Below are 27,764 nucleotides of genomic sequence, written 5' to 3' on the forward strand. Positions count from 1 at the left end.
TGATTGTTCAGCTACAAATATGGGTGCATTCACAACTTCAATCAGAAATGGTTGAATGGTCAGAAATTCACAGTTCCAGGTTCAAAATGCTCCAAGTATCCTCTGTATTGAGGATATTTTTGTTCATATTTAAAATGAACGTAGAATAGAAAATTTAAAGAGATACGATCAAATTATTCTCATTTTGTTACACTACGAGGCATAATCAGGCCATAATTACATTTAAAAAGAAGCGAAATTGCAAAAAGCAAATTTAAAATGTAATCTGAAATGTTAATTTGAAAACGTAAAGTGAGTATAAGGAAAAAAGTGAACTTTAAAATGCATAAGCCTAAATGGAAATGCTTAAAGTAAAAGCATAAATTATTTATTTATACTATTTTAATCCCACAAGGGGAAATTATTTTTTATCACTCACATTACACATGCATGCACACACAGTGTATAGAGGAGAATGAGTGATAGGGCTGCCACATGCAATGGCACCCAACGAGCAGTGTTAGGGGTTGGTGCCTTGCTCAAGGGCACCTAGGCAATGCCCAGGATGTGAACTAGTATTCTCCATTACTAGTCCACATCATACTTTTTTGGTCTGAGTGGGACTTGAACTGGCCACCTTTGTTTCCCCAAGCCAAGTCCCTACGGACTGAGCTATTGCTGCCCCAAATAGAGATGAAATTGAAAATGGCAATGGAAATAAGACAAGGGAAGCATCAAATGTGTTGCTCAAAATGGGGAATAGAAAAGCTTAAATGGAAAATAAAAACACAATGTTGTTTTGCATTCATAAATCAAGTCTGTCATTAAATAAATCAAGGGTAAATTATCAGTAGATCTGGGCAATCTTTGTAATGTAATCTTACTCTGTAGTGAGAGCTTTTCGTATTGCTATTGCTGTCATGAGTGAAATGTATCTGTTCATGTGATGTTCATCCGAGATGGTGGGATGTAGCCAGATCTGTGTAAAGATGAAAATTCTCTGATTTCCCATTGCCAAGTTATCCAGTCTCATTTCATCCATTTTATTTTCCTGCCATTTAGCTTTGAAACTGAAGCTCACTGTGAAGTCATAAAAGTGAACCCTTACTCTACAATAATTCAATTAATGCTAAAATATTGGACCAGGTCAACCTGGATAGTGTATGCCATGAAGCTTTAATACCACTCTATCAGGAACACAAATAATAGTTTTGACAACACCATCATTTAACAGTAAATTAAAATAGTTAAGCAATGAAGCACTAATCTAGTGCATGTCAAAATAAAAGGACCTCAAAGTGAGACATGTCTGAAACATGTATCTGGTGACATTATGAGAATATAGTAGTTGTTCTCCTTATGAGTTGCAAAAATGAATGATGAAAATGAAGACAGATCTTGTATGTAAGTAAGGAAGGTTCGGCAGACTCATCAGGAGCAGTTTGCAGCAGCGGCGAGGACAGACTGCATTAGAATAGCTGTGAATTGAAACTAGAGAGGAGACAGTAAAAAGACTGGGTGAGATACTGTGAGGGAGGCTTGAGTTTATGAACAGGTAACTCACAATAACTCTTGCAGCACATCCCATTAGATCCGACTTACTGAAAGAGGCTCTGTTGAACTTCTGTGTTGTTCTGAATAGGCTGGTTGTTAGTTTATGTTAGTGTACTCCATTTCTAAACTAACATTAGCTACTGTTGCTCTCTGTTAGCGGAGTGCAGAAAGGCACTGAGAAGAGGCACTGAAGAACGTGCATAAAGTCACATCCTTCGGGTCGTCGCAGAAAATCTGACCTGAGTCCTTTACAAAGAAATCCACAGTCCAGCAGCATTAAACAGCTTCAACAAATCGTCCACAGGCTTGTACAGACAACCTCTCATTTTTCACATTACATTGCAATCTGCTCACATATGGCCAATAAAAAAGTGATACATTATAATAATATAATACATGTTAATTGTCACAAAATGTTACATAGAACCACTTTGACCATCAGCCATTAGGTCACTTTCTGCGTGTAATTATAAGACATGGATATGATTATCGTCACAGATCCCTGCATCATCACTGTAACTCGTCATCACTGCATCAACTGCATACAGTATACAAGTGTTTTTTCTATTCTTATATTGCTAATACAGTATAATGATGGAGACCCGCTTTTCACCTCTACCCTCATCCACTCACCCATCATTTAGTCTGTTTGATATTATGTGGCCAATTAGCCCAGAGATTAAAGGTGAAGTTTGTTACTGGTTGGATTAAATCGAGGTAAATGACTGTATGGCATTCAGTCATCCCAGGAGAGCTTCTCATTAATATCATCACCTCTTATCATGATGTTTGAGTGCTTAGGGTCAACTACAGCAGCTGTAATATCAAGTGCCATAAATATGCCTTTCTGCTATGTTCACTGTTACTGAACAGACAAATACTTTGGTTAAAAAATAAGCTGAATTTGAATTGACAATGCAAAGCTGTCAGTCACTGCAACATCCAAAAACCATCTTCAGAACTGGTCTAAAGAGATAATGGCCTCAGCTTTCACAGCTGTACACTGGTATCCAATAACACCATTGTTTTTTTACTGATGGTTATAGAATTTAAATAAATTGTTTGTTAACAATGAACTTAAGTTCAATGTATAATGTGTAATGTAAATGTAGCATTTATTAAAGGTTTAATTTGTAAAATATGTCAAGAATTCAAGGGAAGCTCTAAAAACATAGGAGGCAGCATTTCACCAGAGTAACCGACAACTGCTTCTTTTTGCTAACTATTCTTGGCTGTAGCTAGTTACTGTTAGCTGATTAAGACATGCTTTTTGTTTTTCCCCATTTCATCATTACTACAAGTGCAACAGTAGCTAGTAAGTCACTATCACTGTGCTCATTGATATTTTAAGGCGCTACAAATTGTATCTAGTTATAAAAAAAAGCCAGCAGTTAACACAGAAGTCCAGAGAGTCATTGCAAAAGACATGATACATCTGTTCTAGTCGCATTGGTGTCACCTGGCAGGTTTTCTGAATGTTGAGCACTGGCACATTGCATTTAGTTTCAAGTTTCAACTCTTCTCGTCGCAAATCTTTGGTCTAAACTGGGCATTAGTTCGGTAAAAGTTGGTAAGGACAATGAATGTAAGAGTATTACATTTCTTGAAATTGTGTGAGTTTATTTTGTTCATTTATTACACTAAAAGACAAGAGAGCTTGTGAAACTTAGCAACTGCCACTGGCATGTACAGTTAGGTCCGGAAATTTTTGGACAGTGACACAATTTTCATAATTTTGGCCCTGTACACTACCACAATGGATTTGAAATGAAATAATCAAAATGAAATTGAAGTGCAGACTTTCAGCTTTAATATGTGGGTATTTACATCAAAATTGGAGGAAGGGTTTAGGAAGCAAAAATTTTCATACATAGTCCCTCATTTCATGGGACCTAAAGTAATTGGACAAATGAATATAATCATAAATAAAATGTTCATTCTTAATAGTTTGTTGAGAATCCTTTGCAGGCGATGACTGCCTGAAGTCTGGAACCCATGGACGTCACCAAACACTGGGTTTCCTCCTTTGTGATGCTTTGCCATGCCTTGACTGCAGTTGTCTTCAGTTGTTGTTTGTTTGCAGGTCTTTCTGCCTTAAGTTTTTTCTTAAGCAAGTGGAATGCATGCTCGATCGGATTGAGATCAGGTGACTAACTCGGCCATTGTAGAATATTCCACTTCTTTGCCTTGAAAAACTCCTGAGTTGCTTTCGCAGTATGTTTTGGGTTATTGTCCATCTGTACTGTGAAGCACCGTCCAATCAACTTTGCTGATATGGCTGAATGTGAGCAGACTGAATGTTCCTATAGACTTCAGAATTAATGCGGCTGCTTCCGTCTTCTGTTATATCATCAATAAACACTAGTGACCCAGAGCCACTGGAAGCCATGCATGCCCATGCCATTACACTGCTTCCACCATGTTTTACGGATGATGTGGTGTGCTTCGGATCATGAGCCATTCCAAGCCTTCTCCACACTTTTCTCTTACCATCATTCTGGTACAGGTTGATCTCAGTTTCATCTGTCCAAAGAACGCTGTTCTAGAACTGGGTTGGCTTTTTTAGATGTGTTCTGGCAAACTCTAATCTGGCCTTTCTATTCTCGAGGCTTATGAATGGTTTGCACGTTGTGGTGAACCCTCTGTATTTGCTCTCGTGAAGTCTTCTCTTTATGGTAGACCTGGATAATGATACACCTACTTCTTCACTTCACTAGATGTTATAAAGAGGTTCTTTTTTACCATGGAAAGCATCCTACAATCATCAACGGCTATTTTCTTCTGTGGACGTCCGGGCCTTTTTGTATTGCAGAGCGTTCCTTTTTTCTCAGAATGCATCAAACTGTTGATTTAGCCACTCCTAATGTTTCTGCTATCTCTCTGATGGACTTTTTCTTTTTTCGCAGCCTAAGGATGGCCTGTTTCACTTGCATTGAGAGCTCCTTAGACCGCATGTTGTGGATTTGCAGCAACAGCTTCCAAATGAAAATGCCAGACCTGAAATCAACTCCAGACCTTTTACCTGCTTAATTGATGATGAAATAATGAGGGAATAGCCCACACCTGCTCATGAAACAGCTTTTGACTCATTTGTCCAATTACTTTAGATCCCATGAAATGAGGGGACTATGTATGAAGATTTTTGAAATTCCTAAACCTTTCCTCCAATTTTGATGTAAATACCCTCAAATTAAAGCTGAAAGTCTGCACTTCAATTTCATCTCGATTATCACTCATTTCAAATCCATTGTGGTAGCGTACAGGCCCAAAATTATGACAATTGTGTCACTGTCCAAATATAAAGACAGGATGAGTCAGGGCTAGATGGTTAGCATGCTAACTTCAGTTAACATCTCTGCAACACAGTACATAGATGTCTTTTTTTTTTTAAAATGTACTAGGTGATGCAACACAAGACGAGTAAGAGACATGATGGAAACAACACTAACAAAACAAAAAAAGGACGGAAAGAAGTCAGTGTAAACGAAGTGGATAGCAAGACAAGAACAGACAAATAAACGAACAAGCAAAGAAAACAAAGCAAATACATATATTGTGGATGAAGGTTCTCAGTCATCCAGGTCATGGTAATTCTAAGTGCTATATCGTAGTCAACTGGACTTGTTTCTGTTTCTTAAAGACGTTTCACTTCTCATCCAAAAAGCTTCTTCAGTTCTGAACCGAACGAGAAGTAGAATTCGTAGTAGAATGAAACTTAAACAAGTCCAGTTGCCTACGATATAGCACTTTGAGTGTTGAAAGTTGGTTTTGTGAGTGTGCATGTGTATGTGTATGTGTTTGTGTATGTGTATGTGTATGTGTATGTGTGTGAGTGTGATTGTGTGTGTCTGGATGCAGAAAAGTGGAGTAGGGATTGGAAATAACGGGGACTGTACAGTTGTAACAATAATAAGTAGGTTACGGTAAGTATATATATACAAGTATATCTTGAGAAAAATAAATAAATAAATGGGTCTCCTCTCAGTCACAGATGGCTTGCTGGCAGGACCTTGCGAACACTTGCGCTAATTTTATTTATTAAGAAATTTTTAAAAAATGAAACAAAGAGAATTTCCATTCATCATCCCACCTCTTCTCTGCTCCTCCTCCACTCCCCCTCACGTTCTGCGCCTTAATTCAGTTTAATTTTGAATCATAATAATAATCATCATATAATACATTGGCAGGAAGATGTGAAGAGAGAGAGATAGATGAAAGTTATGTATGTTGCTGGGTGAATGTGTAATGCAGGTGTGTGTGTGTCTGAAGAACCAACAATAAAAGAAAACGAGAATTAAAAAAGAGAAGCCAATGATAATAATCATGGCGTATGTGTAATGGCTGTTATGTGTGTGTAAAATGATGGGTGTTGATAGGTGAAGGTGGGTGAGAGGAGATGAAGTAGATTCAGAGATGGAGGAATTACAGTATGTGTGTTAGTCATGGGTGGGATACGTGGTCATGTGGCTTTGGTTTTGGGTTGGATTGTGGTTGGAGTTGGGATTTAGAAAAGCTATGAATGCCATGTTTCATTAAAAACTGGTGAATTGTTTTTTGCAGGCTGTTATTCTTACGGTTGAGATATATTTTTTTCGTAAGTTGTTCCAGTGAGTGATATGGCAAGATGTCTTCGATTTCCAGTTTTGAAAGACTCATTTCTTGGTGATAGAGAAATGAGTAATGGGTTTCTGTATTTAATTGGGATAGTGACTTGTGTCAAGTCAGTGGGACTCCCTATTAAGCACTTGAAGTGCTTCATGCAACATTAAGAGGGAGTTTTGTGTTACATTTGGCTATCAATAATATTTAATGATTAGCAGGGATATTATTAATTATGATAAATAATAAGATCCAATTTAAATTAGATCACCTCGGGGCACCACCCTTGATGAAGGGAAAAGAACCAATTCACCAAATCCGTCTCATAAACAGGTACTAAATGGAAGTTTGTAACTCTGATTAATAATTTACTCAATAACTACAACCAGAATTACCATAACAGCTGTAATGATCGAAGGATTTTGGACTCCTTGACAGAGTAGAGGTTGGCAACATTCACTCTTGTGCAATATTAAATAGACAGAATGAAAGTTCAAACATGTTAGTTAGATTGTGTCTTTTATTTGACTCAAAATTAAAAGAGACAACTTAACTAACATGCACTATATACAGGTGTGTGTGTGTGTATGTGTGTGTGTGTGTGTGTGTGTGTGTGTGTGTGTGTGTGTGTGTGTGCAGGAACAAAAGCAAAATGGTGGCTAGGGTTCAAAGTATGGACAAAGGAAGACAACTAACAAAATGGCTGATCGAAGGGTTGGACTCAGGTCCAAGATGCACCAAGATGCACCAAGGTCCAAGTGCTCACTGACATCACGTGGGTGTGATATGCTCCAGGCTGAAGTAGTGTGTGTGTGTGTGTGTGTGTGTGTGTGTGTGTGTGTGTGTGTGGCTGTGTCCAAATTCAGGGTCTGCAGCCTTCAAAGGGCGCATTTGAAGGCCAAATACGTCACAACGCTGCGCGAAGGCTGTCCAAATTCGAAGGCTCCTTCAAATGCAGCCCACAAATGCAGCCTTCATTTCCCCTTTTTGGAGGACGCACCGCTACTATCCTTCGCGGCCTCCCATATCCCAAGATCCTTTTCAGTTAAAATACGTGACGCTGGTAATGCAATGGTGAATGTAGTTGTTATTCAGCAATGGGTTAATGTTTATTTTGTAATGTTGATAATTCAATTTAGATTTGACACATTGTATTCACACAAATAAATGTACACGTTTGATAGATTTGAACCAAAACAGACTTGAATGCATGAACACCTGGTGACGCAACCAGGAAACACTCCGAAGGCTAGACCGTCCCATTTAACAACGGTGGAAGTGGCCTTAAAGGTCTCTCCGAAGGACCCGGCCTTCGTGGGCTGCAAAGGCCGCATCCTTGAAGGATGCAGCCCCTGAATTTGGACACAGCCTGTGTGTGTGTGAGACGTGATGCCAGGTTAGAGAAGATGGTTAGCTGCATGCAAAGACCCTGAGTCTGTGTGAAGCATAATTCAACTAACGTCAAATTAGCTGTGTAGCAAACTACCAATAACCTGACTACACATAGATCACAATAACACCCAAACTGTGAACAAACACATAGATTGAGCACATGTGCATTACACCAACCAGAGTTAAAAAGCCCTGTGCTTAGCCTTGCTATGCTATGCTGCGGCTATCTAGGCCCAGTTCAACTTTACCAGTCTTTCAATAAAAGGTGCTGATGGTTCCTTGGCCGATGAGCCAAGAAGGAGAAGGTTGTATTCCAATGCTGAACAATGCTGTTCTTGCTGTGCAAAGACGGCGGACAGAGGATACTGGTCGCTCCTTTCCTTTGCAGGGATAGCAGCTCTGTGCTAACTTGCTTCGTGTTCCTTGGATTGTGGAGTTAGCTAGTAAGCTTTGCATCGCAGCAGCTGGTGCTAACTGATCTGGAATGCTAGCAGGACCTTGCGTCGCTGCAGTGAGGTGAAGTTCTTTGGGCCTGCTGGAAATGTAGCTTACAGCTCTCAGCAGCTGTTGGGCCCAGAAGAGTCAAGGAGAAGATAACTTGAGGGCAGGCAGCCCCGTGGGGAGAGAGGTGGAGAAGAGAGAGAACAAAGGAAGGAGCTGGAGGTTAGACCATCTGGTCAGAGGGGGGTCTGTCACCCTGACCAATAGTGGCTCAAAGCTGAATTTGCATGTAGGTGTGAAGACTGGGGAACTCTGAGAAACTGAGTTCAGTTCAGAGTCCATTCTGAAATCCACAATGAACGACTTCATCTGTGGATCCCAACAGACTCTGCAGCCCAATATAGAGGAGTGTTTTTCACTGACTGTTATCCTGAATAAGTGAACTGGTTGGCAGGCCCCAGTAGCATGAAAATAATCGTCTGTGCTACCCAAAGTGCATTGTGGACAGATATCTGTGTTAGCTAATTCCATTTTAAACACTTTCGCTTGAGTGATGTGCGTTATGTGGAAAGTTTTATATTGTACAAATTATAAATTTGTGCAAGTGGTCATGGAGAAGATGTTTTTATTGATTTGTATCCAGAACTTGGGGGTTGGGAGGCAGAGATTCCCTTTTGTTGCTATGATGAAAAGTAAATGGGGGGGGGGGGCATAGTCTGGATTATGCCAAATCGGGGTGTATCTACATGGTGCCACTGATGAGTTGGTGATTTTATGTTTTTTCCACCATGCTGTGAGAGTTGAGGAGATAGTGATGTTCTTATAGTAGTCCTGTTTCTTGATTGATTGTGGTAGGATGAGGAGGTCTGGAAGTGAAGTGGTTTCACACTGATTTTGTTCTAAATCCAGCCATTGGTTATTGCGTTTTTCCTTTTAAGTGCATTTGAATAAATATTGTAATTGATTTGACGGAAAGTACTAAAGAAAGTTTGGTGCTTCAAGGCCACCTTGTGACTTTGTGTTTTGTAATGCTGGAAGTGAGATTCTCTTTTTTTTTGTTTTTCTAGTAACATTGAGTTGTTAATTTAGTTTTTTGAACCATTTGTCAGATTGATGGGGAGCAGTGAGAATAAATAATCTGTGGTACAAGTTTTCATTTTAACTGTTGCGATACGTCCAATGAGAGTGAGTGGTAATCTGGTCCAGCGTTTGAAATCATCGTCTATGTTTTTCACAGGAGTGTATTTAGGTTGAATAGTTCTGACGGCCTGGAGGAAATATTCTGTGGAACCATCTTCCTGTTTTGGTCCGGGAGGCGGACACCCTCTCTACCTTTAAGAGTAGACTTAAGACCTTCCTCTTCGATAGAGCTTATAGTTAGGGCTGGGCCAGGACAGACCAGCTCTTAGTTATGCTGCTATAGGCCTAGTCCGGGGGACAATGACACACTGAGCTTCTCTCTCCTCCCCTCTCCTCTCCTCTCCATCTGTATACATTATGCCTGTATACATGCCCCATCTCTGCATGTCACTGACTTACTTCTTCCCCGGAGTCCTTGTGCTTTCTAGTCCTACAGGCTCCCATGGATCCTGGCCGCACCCGGGTCGTGGATCGTGGATGCGCCCACTGCTATGGCCCTGCCTGATCGTGGATGCGCCCACTGCTATGGCCCTGCCTGATCGTGGATGCACCCACTGCTATGGCCCTGCCTGATCATTGATGCGCCTACTGCTATGGCCCTGCCTGATCGTGGATGCGCCTACTGCTATGGCCCTGCCGGATCGTGGATGCGCCTACTGCCATGACCCTGCCTGACACCCACCACTACTGTCGCTAATATTAGTCACATCTCTGTTACATACGTTCCACTACTATTATTGTAATGCATTACTACATACCATCCTTAACATTAATCACTACTACAGTTATCACTAGTAATCACATTTCCATGTGCATTTCATTATTATTGCTGTAATACATCTTTATGTACTTTCACTCCTGTCAACCATCGCTTATAATTGAATACATTGTGATCTCGTTGATCTGCTCTGTACATGCGACATCTATTGCACGTCTGTCCGTCCTGGGAGAGGGATCCCTCCTCTGTGGCTCTCCCTGAGGTTTCTTCCGCATTTTTTTCCCCTGTTAAAAGGGCCTTTTTTGGGGCAAGTTTTTCCTCACTCGAATCGAGGGTCGAAGGACAGAGGGTGTCGTCTCTGTACAGATTGTGAAGCCCTCTGAGGCAAACTGTGATTTGTGAATTTGGGCTATACAAATAAAATTTGATTTGATTTGATTTGATTTGAATATTAAAGTGAAACTCTCGCCAAAATGCAACCTAAGCTTTTTTTGTGAATGTACCCTAGTCAAACCTTCGTGAAATGCATTATTACGACGAAAAAGCCACTTTTAAGATTTACCGAATTTTTGTTTTCTGGTCAAAATAATTTTCAATGGCGTGCTAGGGGCAACTTTACGGTAGCATCAAAATCGCTATATTTAAAACAATAAGAAGACTCGACACAACATGAAACTTTGCTCGTAGCATCACCAGGGTCTCTACACATGAACACGAGCATTGAGAACATTGTCTGGGTACACAGAGTTTACTAAAAAGAAGGTTTTTGAACAACTCACGCTAGCAGTAGCTTGTTCCGCTCGCCGCCTTTCTGCCAGTCAAAAAGCATCGATCCCCAAGTGCGACGTAACATGGAGGAGAGTAAAGGTGGAAAGCTCCTTTGTGTTCCACATTTTCACAGAAAAAAAATGATAGCTGTGGAAATTATTGGAACTGAAGACTGACATGATGTACATGTTCTTTGTGAGTGGATGGAAACTTTTCACCACGACTGTATAAAGTGTGGAGCCATGTGACCGTTTTACTATCATTTGGCGCCAGTGGTCATACTGTTACCATGGAGGCATGTCATAGGCTCTTAGTTCAGAGGTAGCCTGGGGGAGGGGTGGCTAACTTTCTTGTCTTTACTTATTTGAAAATGTCTCACTTTCTTGCTGAAGAGCATAAATAAGACTGCAGACCAGCTGAAACTATCTTTGAGAAACTGAGCCCTGGTCTTTCTGCCAGCACATACCATTGCCCCACACTGCCATCAAACTAAAGGCCCCAGAATCTATAGCCATGCAAGTGCTGTAATATTCATTGTAAAGAAAAGCAAAGAAAGGCATTGATAGAAGCCAAGGTCCATAAATCTTTGTTTTCTGTTCCTGAGACACATTCAGGTCTGATTTCTTGGTTTCACACCTCTCTGTTGGTCGTGTCAGAATTAGTTAATGCCGAACTGCACCTGAGCTGACAGGGGGGCATGTTAGTCTCAGGTCTGTCAGTGGCCACTTATTGGATGATACTTGCGCACCTGTCCAAGTTGTAATTAGAAACCCATCTGCCATACATCACTGTCTGGATCCACAGAGCTCAGTACATAATAGGGCTGAGTGGGCTGGGACGATAGCCCTCTTGCCTATCTCCTGATTCGATCATGATACTTGGGTGCCGGTTCAGTATGTATTGCAATTCAATATTATGATTTATTGCGATTTTAGACCATGTGAGAGACTGTATATCATGAATAAGGTGACATAATTTGACATAATCAAGGAGTAAAGTCTAGACCCGCTCAATTTGGAGCAGGTCATGAGATGACTTTTGTTGTGAATTGGCGCAAAACAAATAAAGATAAAATAAAGAATAAACACATTTCTAGTTCTGTTGTCAATATATTATTAAAACATGTATTATTAGTATCTAGAAATCAATAAAAGGAGGACTATTCTGGTATCATGTGTTTGATCATGCCTGTTGTAGTCAACTATGGTGTATGCAGACTGGTAAAACTAGGTACTAATGTTAAAGGAGAAATCTGTAGTTTTGGTGAAGAAATGTTAATGAGCTGAGAAAGATCTTCATTGGCTGATTTTTTATCTGCCTCAACAAACTAAATAAACAAACTCTCTCTGTTTTCCTGACTGAATAAACTAAATAAACAAACTGACGTAAAGGACAACACAATTTATACTGTTTTACTTTGTTTATATGTGGCGGACCCTGCCACCTTTCTAGCTTCAAACAGTGTTCTGGGACCTTATTTTCCTCTGAGAACAGCTTGTTTATTCACTGATGGAAAAAAATACATATTTCTGAGTTTGTATTATTTCCTTATAAATATTGTAAATATTAAAATTCTGAGTTTAAATTTCTCCTTCAAAACTACATAGAGACCCTTTAAGTAACTTTGTAAACTATGGGAGAAAATCAGAGTTTGAAAAAAATCATATATGTTGCATTTTACTGCTGTAGATGTTTCATGATGTTCATTTTGACTACTTTATGTACAGTTGGCCAATGGAGGACAGAGTGAAATATTTACTTCTGAGATGCAGTGGAGCAATAGTATAAGGATGCAAGCAAAGTAAAGGCACCTCAAACTTGTACTTAAGTACAGTAATAAATAAATGTACTTTGTCACATTCCACCACTGATTAACAGGCACACTGTGATAGAGAACAACTATATTACAGAAAAAGGATAGAGCAGACAGACCTGTCTGATGTGAACAGCTATTCTTATTACTGCTCTCTTATTTCCCACTCCCTCCTCTCCTGTCTGACCAGACAAACAGTTAAAGGTTTGTTAAAGTGATGTAGCTTGAAAGGACTCCTGTCTGCAAACCAAGCCTCTTTGATAGAGCGGGCTGTGCTGTGGCAGATGATTGTATAAAACCCTTAATCACATCCTGTTTTGGTACAGATGGCCAGAATCTCTGACCATGGTAAACCTCCTTTTCTTCCATTCAGTCGCTGAATTTATGGGGTATGGTTTATCATTAATGCAGACAACTGTATACTAATAAACATTAGTTGTTTAACGGTAGTGACATTTTCTCTTATTCTGTTTGTTTTGAAATATATCATTACATCCTCTAGAAAGCTCTTGATAATCCCTAATCCAGTACACATAAAAATCTGTATTTAATATGCTAATTTTCTAGTTTCAATTTACTTCATGTCATTATTTTTCTTTTTTTTCTCCATCATTTAAAAAAGAAATTATTGTCATTAGCTGCTGAATAAATTCTCGATTTATCAGATTTTCGACTGTCAAAATAGCTGCTGATTTTCTTCCTGTCCATTGTGAAATCAATCAACTAATCATTTTAGCTGTTTGAACAAACAGACAAAGAAACGTGCAAACACACACTGTTTGATTGAGATTATTTATTATTTAAAGGCACAAGACAGAGGCCTCTCTGCTTTATTGTTCCACGGCCGCGGCTTTTTGCCATGTGCCAGTTGTCTACATTTGTAGAAACTCCACATTCCTTAACAAGCACAGGGCGCTATCTAAATCTCCACGTAACAGAAAGTATTTAGTCAAACAGTCCCTCAGGTCTGGCTTCACAGCAGGACGTGTGCTATACACTGTTTATGTTAATCTCATATTTTGCACACCACCTGCCATGCCATATGTAGTATTTAGAATGGATAACATAAAAATAATCATTTAAAACAAGTGAGCAATGCCTAGACTATAAACAACAACACTATCCAGGACAGTCGTGTTGCATTTAGAATTGCAGTTGCATGACACTGAATTATTCACAGCACAGGCAGTAAATCATAAAAATACAATTGTATAAAAAATAATTTCTTAAATAAAACATAAAGGAGAGACAAAGAACAGATAAGGAATGTTTCATGTACATATAATGTATGTGCAGTTGTGTTTGCTAATAATCCATCAACCTTACAACTCCGTATTACCAATTGCATTCCTTTACTTGGCTCTGAGTCACATTTTATACATTACTGAAATGATATACTAGAAAAAACAAAAAAATATGATACTGCTGAAAACCTAACAGCAAAGGACTAACGTGTACATTTGAGACATTATGTCAACAAAATGATTTCTGCTTTCCCTTTCAAAAAATGGATTCCTTTAAATTCCCAATTAAATGATAAAACCTTGGTCAACATAATCTGAGACTGTAAATCATACAGTTCTCTGATCCTTGACATGTTCTAACACTGAACTGACTGAAGAGAAGTGACAATGACACTTCATATTATTAGTGCAAAACAATGCTGATGCATTAAAGGTCCAGTATGTTGGATTTAGGGGGATTTTAGGATTTCTTTTTATTTAAATGTCTACAACTTTGGAAATATGGCTCCTTTCCATGTTCCCAAGACACGCAGACAGATTTTCATCAGTAATGGTGGTATAGTTTATGGTGAGTTGTTGTATTTTCACCTGCCATTACTCATATGAGTTTGAACGCAGGGTAATTTGGGTTTCCTGTTCCTGTTACTCATGTGAGTGTTTCTTTGCCATAAAAAGCCAGATTACTTTACTGTACTTTATCTGAAGCGAGCAAGCAATGGCACACACAGCGGGTATGTGTCTGTGTGTTTGCATTCAGGTTAACCTCTGAGTTAAGTCAGCACTCAGCAGAGACTCTGGTTCCCTCTCTTCTTTTCTCCTCTCCTCTGTAACGTTACGTTGGTGAAGTAAAATATATTTCCCCTCCAGCTCCAGTTAGCAGTCAACATTACAGAACATAAACACCTGACAATGGAGGTCACCTCCGGATCACTGCTGCAGTCAGGTTGATAGACAGGAGTGAAGATAAATCCACTTTTTAATCCCAAAAGTTGAAAAGTAATCTCTGAGCTCTCCTCCCGTCGGTGAACTCCTCTGGATCAGAGCAGAATCTGATGAGACTCCAGAGAGGGCCTTTCACATATTTTATTTTTAGATGAGGGTAAGATGAGGAGTGTTCAGTTAGTTGCAATCTGCAACCACACGGCTAGATGCCTCTAAGTCCTACATACTGGACCATTAAAAGACTGCTGAAGTAGTTAGCACTGTCACTGTATGTCCAACTAGGAATGAACCAACATGGTCACTAAGAAAACTCCTCCAAGAACTACTAAGGTGAAGATTAGTCGCAGACCATGAGGGGATGTTGGCCTGCTTTTAGTGCATATATTCCAGTTACATACAGAGTAAATAAAACAGTACAGACAACACTCAACGACTCAGACAACACAAAATAAGTGCTACAGTGACATCGATGATAAAGCATGATTATAAGGTCAAATAAAAGTTTCTGTTAGGAAGGCAGTAGTGAAACCTCTGCAAGTGATATTTCATTTTGGTAATCTGTTGTACCCCAGCCTTCAAACTGTGAGTAGCCTTTCACTACTATGTACTAGTAGTCACTTTCTCAAACCATCAAATTCAAACAAATTCAAACTTGAACTTGTCTTATGCTGAGATGCAGCTGCAGCTAACAGTCTTACCTTCTTAGATTTCAATTGTTTTCCATTTATAGTGAAGAAACCAAAGTTCTTCTTCTCATCACTGTGTCTGTTCAGTACAGCTTGCTAGTCTTCCCCATGTTGTTTCAGCAGAGAGAACAACAGCAAAGAATTCTGACAGGCCAACAGAGCATGGTGTGTATAAGAGTGCATCTGCTGCATTTTTTCATCGTCTTTTTCAGGGGCAACACAATCTGTGATAGTGGTTCTTAGGAACAGTTACTGTTTTTCACTATCATCTAAGACTGATGCAGATTTCAGAGTTATTTAACAAACGTACAACAAACTATTCAGCTACATCAATCACATAGAAACTTGTTGCCATTTTGTATCTATTTCCCTTTTGCATTTTTTCTTGGATGTGAGTAGCTGGCTAGCTAGGTAGCAGCATAGGATGATCACTTCTTCATCCCAAATTCTGCCTAAAAGGCTTTTGATTGGTCATTTGTGTCTCCAACCAGCAGGAACAGCAGTCGGTAAGCTCCACACAAGACCTTTGACCTTCATCTGTGTGGATGACCAGTGAAAAAGAAGAGTGGAACTACAGTGACAAGAATGATCATGTTGGGACAATCAATAAACTAGAGTGTCGTGCTGCTAGCAAGGCTATCTTTCCTCAATAAACACCAAACTCAGTCATTTTCCTCACAGTCTGAATGCACAGCAAGTGTTCATGAATTATCAGCCATCATTATGGATCCTCTGGGAGACATCTAAGACTTTTTAAACTGTTTTCTATGCAGATCAAAATGGTAAGGATGGGTGAGACTTTGTTACAAATTAATGATACTAATGCCAATAAATTCTTTAATGGGAATGTGATTTGTGACTTGATGCAAATTTGTCCTCAAAAGAAATCATGGATTCTGAACCTGGCTTAATACATTGTTCAGAATTGTGTTTTAGAAATGTATGCAAATTAGTGGAGAATTAGACTTAGATGATAACCGTTCTAAATATTACAATTTCAGAAAACTTCTTTGGGGAAGTTTAATGGTGATATCTGTTAGTTAAAAAATTACCCTGTTCACCAGTAGTGGTCTTAAAATGAAATTGTGATGAAAATGTTTGGGGACAGACACACAGACAGACAGAAAAAAATAGCCTCCAACACTTCATAAGCAGAGGTAATAACTAATAATGGTGCAGCCTGCAGTGTCTCTCATCAGAGAGAGGGTGGGCGTAGAGGACTCGGATGTTTTAGCATCTTTTTGTTCAGCCTCCTTATAGCTATCAGGGTGTGATGTTTTTAAATGTTGTAGAGGTTACTCGTGTTGCTGCTGTGTGGGACTTTGATATCACAAATAGTGCATCTTGCCTCTCTGCACTGGCTTCCAGAATAGAATTTAAAATCCTCCTCACATACAAAGCCCTTCATGGCCTGGCACCGGCATATCTTAAAGACCTAATAGTAATCTATTATTTCCCATGATACACTGAGCTCCTCTCTCTTTCTCTCCATCTGTCCACATTCATGTCTCATTAATGCATGTTACTGACTTGGCTTCTTCCCCAGAGTCTCTGTGCTCTTTGTCTCGCAGGTTCCCATGGATGCTGGTTGGCCCTGCTGCTGTGGTCCTGCTTGTCTTCTACTATCATTATGATTATTATTATTATCATCATACTTTTAGTAGTATTAATATTCATATCTCAATTAGTAAAGCTGTTATTACTGCTGTGGCTGCTGTACCCCTCCCCCTGTCTCTACGACTGCTTCTCCCCCCTCTCTCCCTCCCTCACCCCCGATTGATCTTGCAGTTGTTTTATCGACAGGTGAAACAGAGCACCAAACCGTGCTATATTTCTTTCTGCCATGCACCGCTTTCTTCAGGGCGTGCCCGTTTTGGATTTATATTCTATTCTTTAGATATATATTCTATCTAGATTTTTTTTAAATGTACAGTCACGGGGGGCACTGCTGAGCTTTAATGGAGTAGGACGTGAGTTTGGAAGCTCCTGCCGACTTCGATTAAAATTGTGATTCATCTGCGCTTTTTGGTCACATATTTAGTCTCGTCTTACTCCGCAGTACTTCTTGTTGGGAAGTTTATCTCTGGACTGCATAACATGTCTGGAAAGAACTCTAAAACTCGCAATACTATTCAGACACAACTGAGGCCTGGTCCACAAACTGCGACCACATCCTCGGGTGAGCCATCGGCTCCTGCAGAGGCCGCCTGGACGTACGCTCACCCTGACACCGCTGCCCTCAAGCTCGAGTTGCTGGCCTCGCTGAGGAAAAATATTGCTGATATTTTTAAAAAGGAACTCCAGAATACTCTCGGGGATGCTTTGTCTACAATCAAGCTCGACCTGCAAGCAGTGAAGAAACAGCTGGCGAATGATAAAGCTGCTACCGATGCTATTATGTCCAAGCTAAAAAGTCGGAGAGATGGAGCATGCACTCACTGTGTGCTGCGATGACATCGCCGAGATGAAAACTACTATCAAGTGCCTCACAGCTAATGTAGCCAAGCTGGAAAATGAATGTGAAGACTTGGAGTCCAGATCACGGCGTAACAACATTAGGATAGTGGGAGTGCCGGAGGGTCCTGACACCTGTACCACTGCTGCTGCAGCAGCCTTACTGAAGGAAGCGTTCGATCTGGTAAAGGAACCACTGTTGGACCGGTCCCACCGGACCCTCCAACCCAAACCCAAGCCAAGCCCGGTGATCGTCCATGAGCCATTGTGTGCAGATTTCATTATCACAGTGACTGTGTTGACATTTTACACTGTGCTAGAGAGCTCCGACAGATTAAAGTCAGAGACCTGACCATCTCAGTCTTCCCTGACCACACTGCCAAGATAGCTCGGGCTGCATTTAACGAGGTCAGGTGCCAACTTCGTGGCATTGACGGTGCTCAGTATGGTCTGATTCATCCAGCGCAACTCCGCATCACATACAACGGTGTTGAGAAGGACTTTGTTTCAGCGGAGGAAGCCAGCGTCTATGTCAAAACCTTGATTTCTGGGTGAGCTCCAATAGCTTTTCAGATCTGTGTTCTATTATCGCTTAGAGTTTGTGGACTCACTAGCCTTAATTCTCTACCCGTGCAGTATTAGGTGGTTTCTGGTTTGTTGCACTAACTAGGTTAGTGTCACTATTGTTTGTTTATAGCAGGCAATTTTTTTTCCCTCAATCTTAATGGATACTGTTATATAACAAGGCTATACCATATTTTGTATTTTTGTACTTCAGATCAGATCAGCACTACCTCAGTTTATGCTTTCTGCATCTATTTGTTTGGGGCCTACTGTTATTTGTTAATTTGTATTTTCACATGCTTTACTGTATCCATCCGATCTATGTGGAAATTTGATTTGTGTTATTAAGGCGGTTATCTTTGTTGTTTTGTTGGAATGTTCACCTTTAGATGAACCAATATTTTGTAATGTGAATTTTTTCAATATCACATGTTTATCATTGCGTGCATACTGTTAAATAGTGTTTAACAGGAGTGTTTTAGGAGTTTTTTTTTTTCTCTATTTCTCTCTTACTTTTGTTTGTCTTGCGTAGTCTCCGGGTTGTTCAAACACCATTGTGGACAACTTTTGGTTATTGTGGGAAACACTGCCGTCTCCTTTGTTCTGTGGTTATATGGGGACTTTGGGTGTATTTGTGTTTAGGGGTATGTTGGGGGGAGGGTGTCCCACCTCGGCTCTTAATGACCAGTTGCATTTTTGTTGTTTTTTTATTTAAATGGTTAATGGCAATATAGATTAAAACATTTTCTTTATTCTCCCAGGTGCACCATTCATATTCTAGGATTGATAATTTTTTTATTGACAGTACTCTTAATTCATGTGTAAATTCTTCTGACTATTTAGGTATTGTAATATCTGACCATTCACCTTTATTATTAGATATTCAACTTTCTATCTATAAACATAGCCCACCACTTTGGAGATTTAACTCCCTTCTTTGGGTAGACAAAGAATTTTGCGAACTCATTTCAAATTCTATTGATGAGTTCTTGTCTTTCAATCAAAATGACTCCTCTTCATATTCATTGCTATGGGAGACACTTAAATGTTACCTGAGAGGTCAAATTATTTCTTACTCTGCTCTTTCTAATAAAAAGATTAATGCTAGGCTTTATGAACTAACGTCTGCGATTAGTAACCTTGATCAAAGATATGCACTGAACCCTTCTCTGGAACTACTTAAGCAGCGTTTGGATTTTCAAGCAGAATTCGATCTCATTTCAACTAAAGAGGCAGAGCGCTTGTTACTACACAGTCGTGGCTCATATTATGAACATAGCGACAAGGCAAGTCGTTTACTGGTACATCAGTTACGACGACAGGCCACTTCTGTTTGATACCTAGTATTAAAAACACTTGTGACACTATTACTACAGATCCCTTGGAAATTAATGCTACTTTTAAATCATTTTACTCTTCATTATATAAATCTGAATTTCCTACAGACAACACTAAAATGAACAAATTTCTTCAGAACCTTTCGAATCCTGTCATTGATACTAATACTGACAGGCAACTGGACTTCCCACTCTCCCTTGAAGAAGTGTCAAATGCAATTAAAGCTATGCAATCTAACAAAGCCCCAGGCCCTGACGGGTTTCCGATTGAATTTCTCAAAACATTTATACTTTTATCTGTATTCAATGAATCCATCGAAAGTGGTTCACTACCACCAACTTTGACACAAGCCACTATTGCTCTCCTTCTCAAAAGGGACAAAGATCCAACCTCCTGTGGTTCCTACAGACCATTATCTCTGCTTAATGCTGATGTAAAGGTGTTGGCTAAAGTAATTGCATCCCTTTTAGAGAATGTGCTTCCTCATATTATATCCGAAGAGCAAAATGGTTTTATAAAGGGACGTCAATTGTTTTTTAATACCCGTACACTTTTCAATATAATTTACTCAAAACATTCGGCTGAACTTCCTGAACTTGTGATTTCTTTAGATGCTGAAAGGCATTCGATAGGGTAGAGTGGGAGTACTTGTTTGCAGTTTTAAAGAAATTCGGATTTGGTGATGAATTTATTTCTTGGACTCGCCTCCCTTATTCGTCCCCTAAAGCCAGTGTCTATACTAATGATGTTTATTCTGATTATTTTGCCCTTGGACGTGGAAGTTGCCAAGGTTGTCCTTTGTCACCTTTGCTCTTTGCTATCACTATCGAGCCTCTGTCTATTACATTAAGATCTTCCCTCTTATTTAAAGGAATCACCCGTAATGTAATTGAATATAAATTATCGCTGTATGCGGATGATTTGTTATTGTATATAACCAATCCTACACTATCTATCCCTGCTGTTTTAAGTATTCTGGAGAACTTCAGCACCTTTTCAGGTTATAAATTAAATTTGGGGAAAAGTGAGTGTTTTCCCATTAATACTGCAGCATGTCATCTTCAACAGTCAGATTTACCTTTTCAATTTAGTCCATCAGGGTTTAAATACTTAGGTATTAAAGCAACACTAGGTAGTTTTTCGACCTTAAAATAATGTTTCTAAACTCAGTTAAGTGGTAGAATAATGGTTAATAGGATGAATGGTGATGTCTCTGCAGCCTGAGGGGGGTCGCGCCGGCAGAAACTGCACTGTGTAACTTCCCAGATCGGGTCGGCACATACCTGACGTAAAGAAGTCTAGTGCAACCTGCTTTACGACACGTTTATTCGTCGGTGGATTTAGCCAGCAGCTACTTGGATTTTTTGTAAACCAACGCCAGGCCGAGCCAGCTAAAAAAGCCAAGAAGTTATTGTCTGAGGAGGCGAAGAAAAGAAAAAGATAAAGTGATATAACATGAGCCGGACATGGATAAATATTGGACCAGCTTACACTCGGTGGTGCGAGCTGAAAGAACTGATGGCGACCTAGCCTTGATGCTACTGGATTTGTAAGTCATATATTACATACATATTTATTACCTTACCGACTTTTACTTTGAGTTGATTTGTTGTTATGTGGTGTTCAATGGGGCTCTATTTGTCCACAGTTTATAGCCGTAATAAAGCCGGGAGATAAGCTAATGCTGTCTGTTTTGATAGCTTGCACGTTTTCATGTAGTGACTGCAAACGATGACTAACTTACTAAAACACTATGATCTTCTTGTCTTGAAAAGTTGCAGATTCCTTAGTTCATGCAGATAATCAACGTAATTGTTGAAGTGTGGTCGGAAGTTACGTTAGGCTATTGTTGTTATCGGTAATGTTAGCATGCTACTTAGCTACTGTTGTCGTACCGAGTTGGTTGTAGTTATTACGCCAAACACAACGTCAGCTTGCACGTTTTCATGTAGTGACTGTAAACGATGACTAACTTACTAAAACACTATGAACGTCTTGTCTTGAAAAGTTGCAGATTCCTTAGTTCATGCAGATAATCAACGTAATTGTTGAACAGTGTGATCGGGAGGTAACGTTAGCATGCTACTTACTGTTGTCATACCGAGTTGGTTGTAGTTATTACGCCGAACACAACATCACAACTTGCGATTGTATTTAGTAACTCCCGAAAACATAGTTATATTTTCATACGTTACTAAACACATTCACGCCCAAGAGTCGTGTTTTGGAAGTAACTTAGTCGGTGCAATCACTATAACCAACTCGGTATGAGAATAATTCTAGCATGCTAATGTGCTGTGCAGCCTATATGCTAACAAACTACCAACTGCTATCTCTGAATCTAGCTTGTTGTTGGCACTCGATTGAGGTTTCATGTTTTTGATGTTTCCAAACGAGGCTTCGTGATTCGCCAGCTTCGTCAACAAATTCACGTGTATTCATTCTCCCCAGGGATGCTCATACAGCGACAGTATTTACGACACTAGTAACAGATAATTGCGCTTCTTAACCAGCTGGGGGTAGTCATGAGTCCAAACTACCTAGTGTTGCTTTAACGTGACTCGTTCTTTATCTAGCCTTACATCTGCTAATTTCACTCCCCTTATCTCAAAGATTACATCCGATATTCAAAGATGGGTTAACCTCCCCCTTTCATTAATTTGCAAGATCAATGTTGTTAAAATGAATATTTTACCAAAATTTCTATTTTTATTCCAGTCAGTTCCTCTTTTTCTGCCAAAATATTTCTTTGACTCACTGGATAAGATAATTTGTTCTTTTATTTGGGGTGGTAAATCACCTAGAGTTCGTAAAACTTTACTGCAGAGATGCAGACTTAGTGGAGGACTTGCATTACCTAATTTTCTAACTTACTATTGGGCTGCTCTCATCCATAAACTTTGCTACTGGTTAAAATCTCCTGAATCCTCTTGGTGTAAATTGGAACTATCATCCTGTAGGAGATCTTCTATACCTGCTCTACTTTATTCCTCTTTACCTACAAAACCCTCTCCATATACTGATAATCAAGTGGTTCTTAACACACTCAAGATCTGGTATCAATTTAGACAGCATTTTAAATTTGTAGCTGCACCTTCCTTGGGTCCTTTAAATAACAACCATTTCCATCACTTTCGGACTCGACTTTTTCAGTGTGGTATGACAAGGGTATTACACAATTCAAACATTTGTATGTAGATGGTGTGTCTTTGCTATCATTTGCTCCTCATTACAGAGGAATCATCTCAAAGTTGTATGATATTATCTTGGCTTTTAGCAATCACTCAAATGCTAAACTTAAGTGTACATGGGAAGAGGAACTGGGAATACAAATACAGGAAGAGTCCTGGGAACAGGCCATAGAGAGGATACGATCTACCACCTCTTGTGCTCGTCTTGGACTTATCCAATTTAAGGTCTTATACAGGGTGCATTTCTCTAAGTCTAGACTATGTAAACTGTATCCGGAAGTGGAAGACAAATGTGATAAATGCCATGGCTCTCCTTGTCACCTTAGCCACATGTTTTTTCTTTGTCCTGATCTGAAAGGTTTCTGGGCAGGTTATTTTACAATCATGTCCACTGTTCTTGGGGTAAATCTCCAACCTTGTCCTCTGATTGCTATATGTAGGATTCCTGACCCCTCACTTGCACTTAACTCTACACAAAAGGACATTATAGCTTTCACATCCTTATTAGCAATACGTTCCATATTGTTGCATTGGAAGTCTGCTAAATATCCCTCAATCTCACGGTGGCTCAAAGACATCATGTTTTTTTTAAAACTTGAGAAAATTAAATACACGTTGAGAGGATGTAAAGTCAAATTTTTCCACAAATGGCAACCCTTTATTTCCTATTTCACAAATTTAAAGGTACTACCCAAGTGAATGTGTGCCTGTTACTGCTGTACCTTTTGTATTGCATAAATAAGCAGTAATATGTGTGTTCGTCATGATGAGCTGAGTGGGGGCGTGGGTGGGGGGTTGTTCATTGTTTATTACACTGTCCTCTGTAATTTAATTTAATTATTTTCTTCTACATTCTTATCAGAGTGTTTTTGTTTTGCTTTGTTTTGTTTCTTGGTTATTTTCGTTTTTATGTGTATATGTGACTGTGTACATATGCATACAGTGGTGGCCAAAATTATTACAACACCTGACAGATCTGAAAATTTTGACCTTTTTTTCCCCCTCCAAAACATGATTTCATTTCATAATGTTCATGAAACATGCAGATGGTTGCTCTGAGCACAACAAATATCAGATGGAGTGAGTCCTACTGTTTTTATCCACTTTTAACTTTAATATTTGGTATGTCCACCTTTTGCAGCAATTACAGCAGCACATCTCTTTGGCATAGTGTCAATATATTTCCTGAGAACTGCAACACTAATGCTATCCCATGCCTTCTGAAACTCAAGCTAAAGGCTTTCCTTTGAATGTACAATAGATCTGTAGTTTATTTTCCAACTCGACCCAAATTTGCTCGATGGGGTTGAGGTCCAGACTCTGAGGGGGCCAGTCCATAATTTTCAATATTCCAGCAGATTCCTTCTGTCGCAGGTAGTTCCGGCAATAGTTAGAAGAATGTTTAAGGTCATTGTCCTCTTGGAAAATAAATCCAGGCCCAAAAAGACGACTCCCAGATGGTACTCCTAGCCTCACCAGAATGTTGTGGTATACTTTCTTATCCATGATGCCATCAATTTTCACCAAGTCACCTTTTCCTGAGGCTGAAATGGCACCCCACACCATAATACTACCCCCTCCGTGTTTAACTGTTGGCAAGAGACACTCATTTTTATATCTCTCCCCCTCCCTCCGTCGAACATACACTTACGCTTGTTGCCAAACTGTTCAAACTTGGACTCATCAGTCCACAACACTTTATACCAATCTTTCTCTGTCCATTTCTTGTGTTCTTTTGCAAATTTCAGGCGTTTCACTCTATTTTTCTCTTTCAGTAATGGTTTCTTTGCTGCTATTCTGCCAACAAGTCCTTCTTCTCCCAGTTTTCGACGCACAGTTCTTGAAGACACTGTTGCACCATTAGTCATTGTGGTGTTGATCTCGTCACGCAGTTCTCGTGAGGTCTTTCTTCGGTCCTTAAGACTGAGAATTTTGAGATGCTTCACTTGTCTGTCTGAAAGTTTCTTTTTTCTACCTCTCCCCTTTCGGTTCTGGTGTGAATTGGTGGCATCATGGCTGTCTAAAGTGTACTTTACAGTGCTTGGACTGCATCTCAAGTCCTTGGCTATGCGGTGGCAACTCCAGCCAGCATCAAAAAGGGCCTTTATTCGGACCCGTTGCTTACTCTTTAGCTCCTTCTTCACCTTAGCCATGTTCAAAGAGCAACATGTGCTTCAAGACAACTTCTTGAGGCTTTGAATTTATACCAATTGGTGGTGTGGCCTCAGTGACAAAACCCTGATGTTACCAATCACTTAATGAGCAGGATAGTCCTTGTATGTTCAAAAGAATCACACAGCTGTGTCCTAAGACTCTTGCATCACTATCAATTTAACCACGATCACACCTGACAAAGATTACACAAGTAATTTGGCTTCTTCTGTGAAGGAACATGATTGTGTGACATTGACAGTGAAATAGGCCTAGCTTGTTTTTTGTAAGGAAAATGACCTAAATCACCTTATGATGGCACTATTCTATGGTTTATAGAGCATAATGATGACTTTGTAGATATTTCATGCGTTTCATGGGTATTCTAAGGGCCAATTCATGAAACCTCTTAAATATGCCAGATGTTCTAATAATTTTGGCCACCACTGTATATGTTAAAAAAAAAAAAATAAAATGAAAAGGTAAATTGTATTTCTGTGATTGGAAGTATCATATTGTATTTTTTCAATAAAAATATTTGAGAAAAAAAAAAAGAAGTACAGTCATGGCCATAAGTTTACATACAGTTGTAAAGAACATATGGTAATGTTGAGTTGCAATTATTTCTACAACTCTCATTTTTCTGTGATACAATAACTTGAACGATCAATGTAGGTGATTATAGAATGTTGTGTGAACCAAATGTTCTTTGTAGCATGGCCTCTTAACTTCTGAGTGATTCTGATTGATAACAGCTGGTGACTTTTCTGGACTCATTTTAATAGGTCTTGTTGCTCAGGAGTGATCTGAACTGTCTGAAGTATGAAGTGCATGGCACAGTTATGTCACTGCCACCATCAGGAAGAAAACACAAACTATCAGCGGCTGCTGAGAGAAAACTGGTCAGGATGGTCAAGAGTCAACCAAAAACCACCAAAAAGCAAGTCTGCAATGAATTAGAAGCTGCTGGAAGACCGGTGTCAGTGTCCACAGTCAAGTGTGTTTTACATCAACATGAGCTGAGAGGCTGCTGTGAAAGAAAGAAGCCCTTGATCCAGACACAGCACCTTAAAGCTGGACTGAAGTTTGCTGCTGATCACATGGACAAAGAAAAAAACCTTCTGGAGGAAAACACTGTGGTCACATGAAACAAAAACTGAGTTGTTTGACCACAATGAGCAGCAATATGTCTGGAGGAGAGAAGGTGAGGCCTTTAACCCTAAGAACACCATACCTACTGTCAAGCATGGCGCTGGTAGTATTATCCTGTGGGGCTGTTCTGCAGCCACTGGATCTGCTGCTCTAAAGAAAGTAAATGGAATAATGAAGGAGGATTATCTCCAAATTCTTCAGGAAAACCTAAAATCATCAGCAAATGATTGGGTCTTGGGTGCAGTTGGGTGTTTCAACAGGACAACTATCCCAAACGCACATCAAAGGTGGTAAAGGAATGGATAAATGAGGCTAGAATTGAAGAAACAAGTCTGTGCCAGGAAGCTACAAATTTAGTTGAACTTCACTGATTGTGTCAAGAGGAGTGGTTAAAAATTCAGCCAGAGGACACCCAGAAGCTCGTGGATGGATATCAGAAACACCTAATTAAGGTGAAAATGGCTGAGGGACATTTCAGCAAATATTAGAATTACTGTATGTATATTTTAGATCCAACAGAATTGGTCACATTTTCAGAAGACCTATAATAAATTCATTATTCAACCAAAGTTCATGAAAGTTTTTTGTGACAAAGTAGTTTGTGTTCCACTCATTCAGAGCTGTAGAAATCATTGAAACTGAAGACTGCCATGATATACGTGTTCTTTACAAGTTGATGGAAACTTTCCACCACAACTGTTATCAATGTGAAATGAGTAGCTTTTGAGCATGGAAACATGGATCCGCCCATTCCTACAAAATAGTAAAGTCAAATAAGGTTCTATTAGGACCTTTGTCCACATAGGCTTTTTCTATGGCAGGGTGCGGGGAGCGCTGGGATAAAGCATTTATGCAATGAGAAAAGGCCAAGCTTTTTTTTAGCAAGCTTACAACACTCACCAGCAACACTCAGTGTCCAGACGACCTAGCCCTGTAAACAGGCTTTAGTGTCTCTTTTTAACTGTTATAATTTCCATCCGACATATCATTTCAGAACGGACATCTCCATTTTCATGGCTACCAGGCTGACAAGTCCCACCCTATTTAAATATGATTGATTGCCAGGAAAGGAGCAACAGGGATGTCCCCAGCGCCTTTCTGAGAGGTTTATCAAGAAAAAGTCAGAGGGCTCTAAAAAAAGACACTGGGTGCAGAGCTTTTTCTCTGGGTGGCCACTTCTCTTTGGGAACATTGGGGAACAAATCATGTAAACACAGGCCCTTACACCTACAGTATGTGTCCAGCCCAGTGGATCTGAGGTTGGAGGAAGGCTGACAATTCATCAACACTAAATAGGTTTAGAAACTAAATGGTTTCACTTACTGTTCCTACTGTACGACAGAGAAGGTGTGCATGGTTGTGAATATCCTGTATGTGTTTGGGAAAGCCTACATGCTAGTCGGAATGGACAGATACAGGCTCAGGACCAGGCTTAACAGAGGGGGTTGGAGGGACAGCAGAAATCCAGAGTCGGATCAAATAGTGATGTAGTGCTGTCGAAGTTTGGCCAGAAGGAACTCGTGGGTTAAATTATGTCTCGTGATAATTCCAACAATCTGAAAGACATGGCAGATGACAAACAAGAGCTTGGTCAGACACAAAATAAGCCACTGCATGTTGGAGGGAAACATGACAGAG

General features: G+C 39.7%; 1 protein-coding gene across 5 annotated transcripts in view; it reads right to left on the reverse strand.

Moving 5' to 3' along the window:
* The window catches only part of clcn6 (chloride channel 6), a 109,132-nt gene that overhangs the window by 34,686 nt on the left and 46,682 nt on the right, over positions 1 to 27,764 (reverse strand). For 2 of the 5 annotated variants that reach the window (XM_084367042.1, XM_084367041.1), the window contains exon 23: positions 13,183 to 27,682. In XM_084367042.1, the coding sequence (XP_084223168.1) occupies positions 27,602 to 27,682 (81 nt within the window). In that variant the 3' untranslated portion in view covers positions 13,183 to 27,601. Of the gene's footprint in view, positions 1 to 13,182; positions 27,683 to 27,764 lie in introns of those variants that run through there. The other 3 variants (XR_014623581.1, XR_014623582.1, XR_014623580.1) reach the window with 3 other exon arrangements.

The sequence above is a fragment of the Pagrus pagrus genome (genome assembly GCF_965226575.1).
Source record: "Pagrus pagrus genome assembly, chromosome: 11".
Lineage (NCBI taxonomy): Eukaryota > Metazoa > Chordata > Actinopteri > Spariformes > Sparidae > Pagrus > Pagrus pagrus.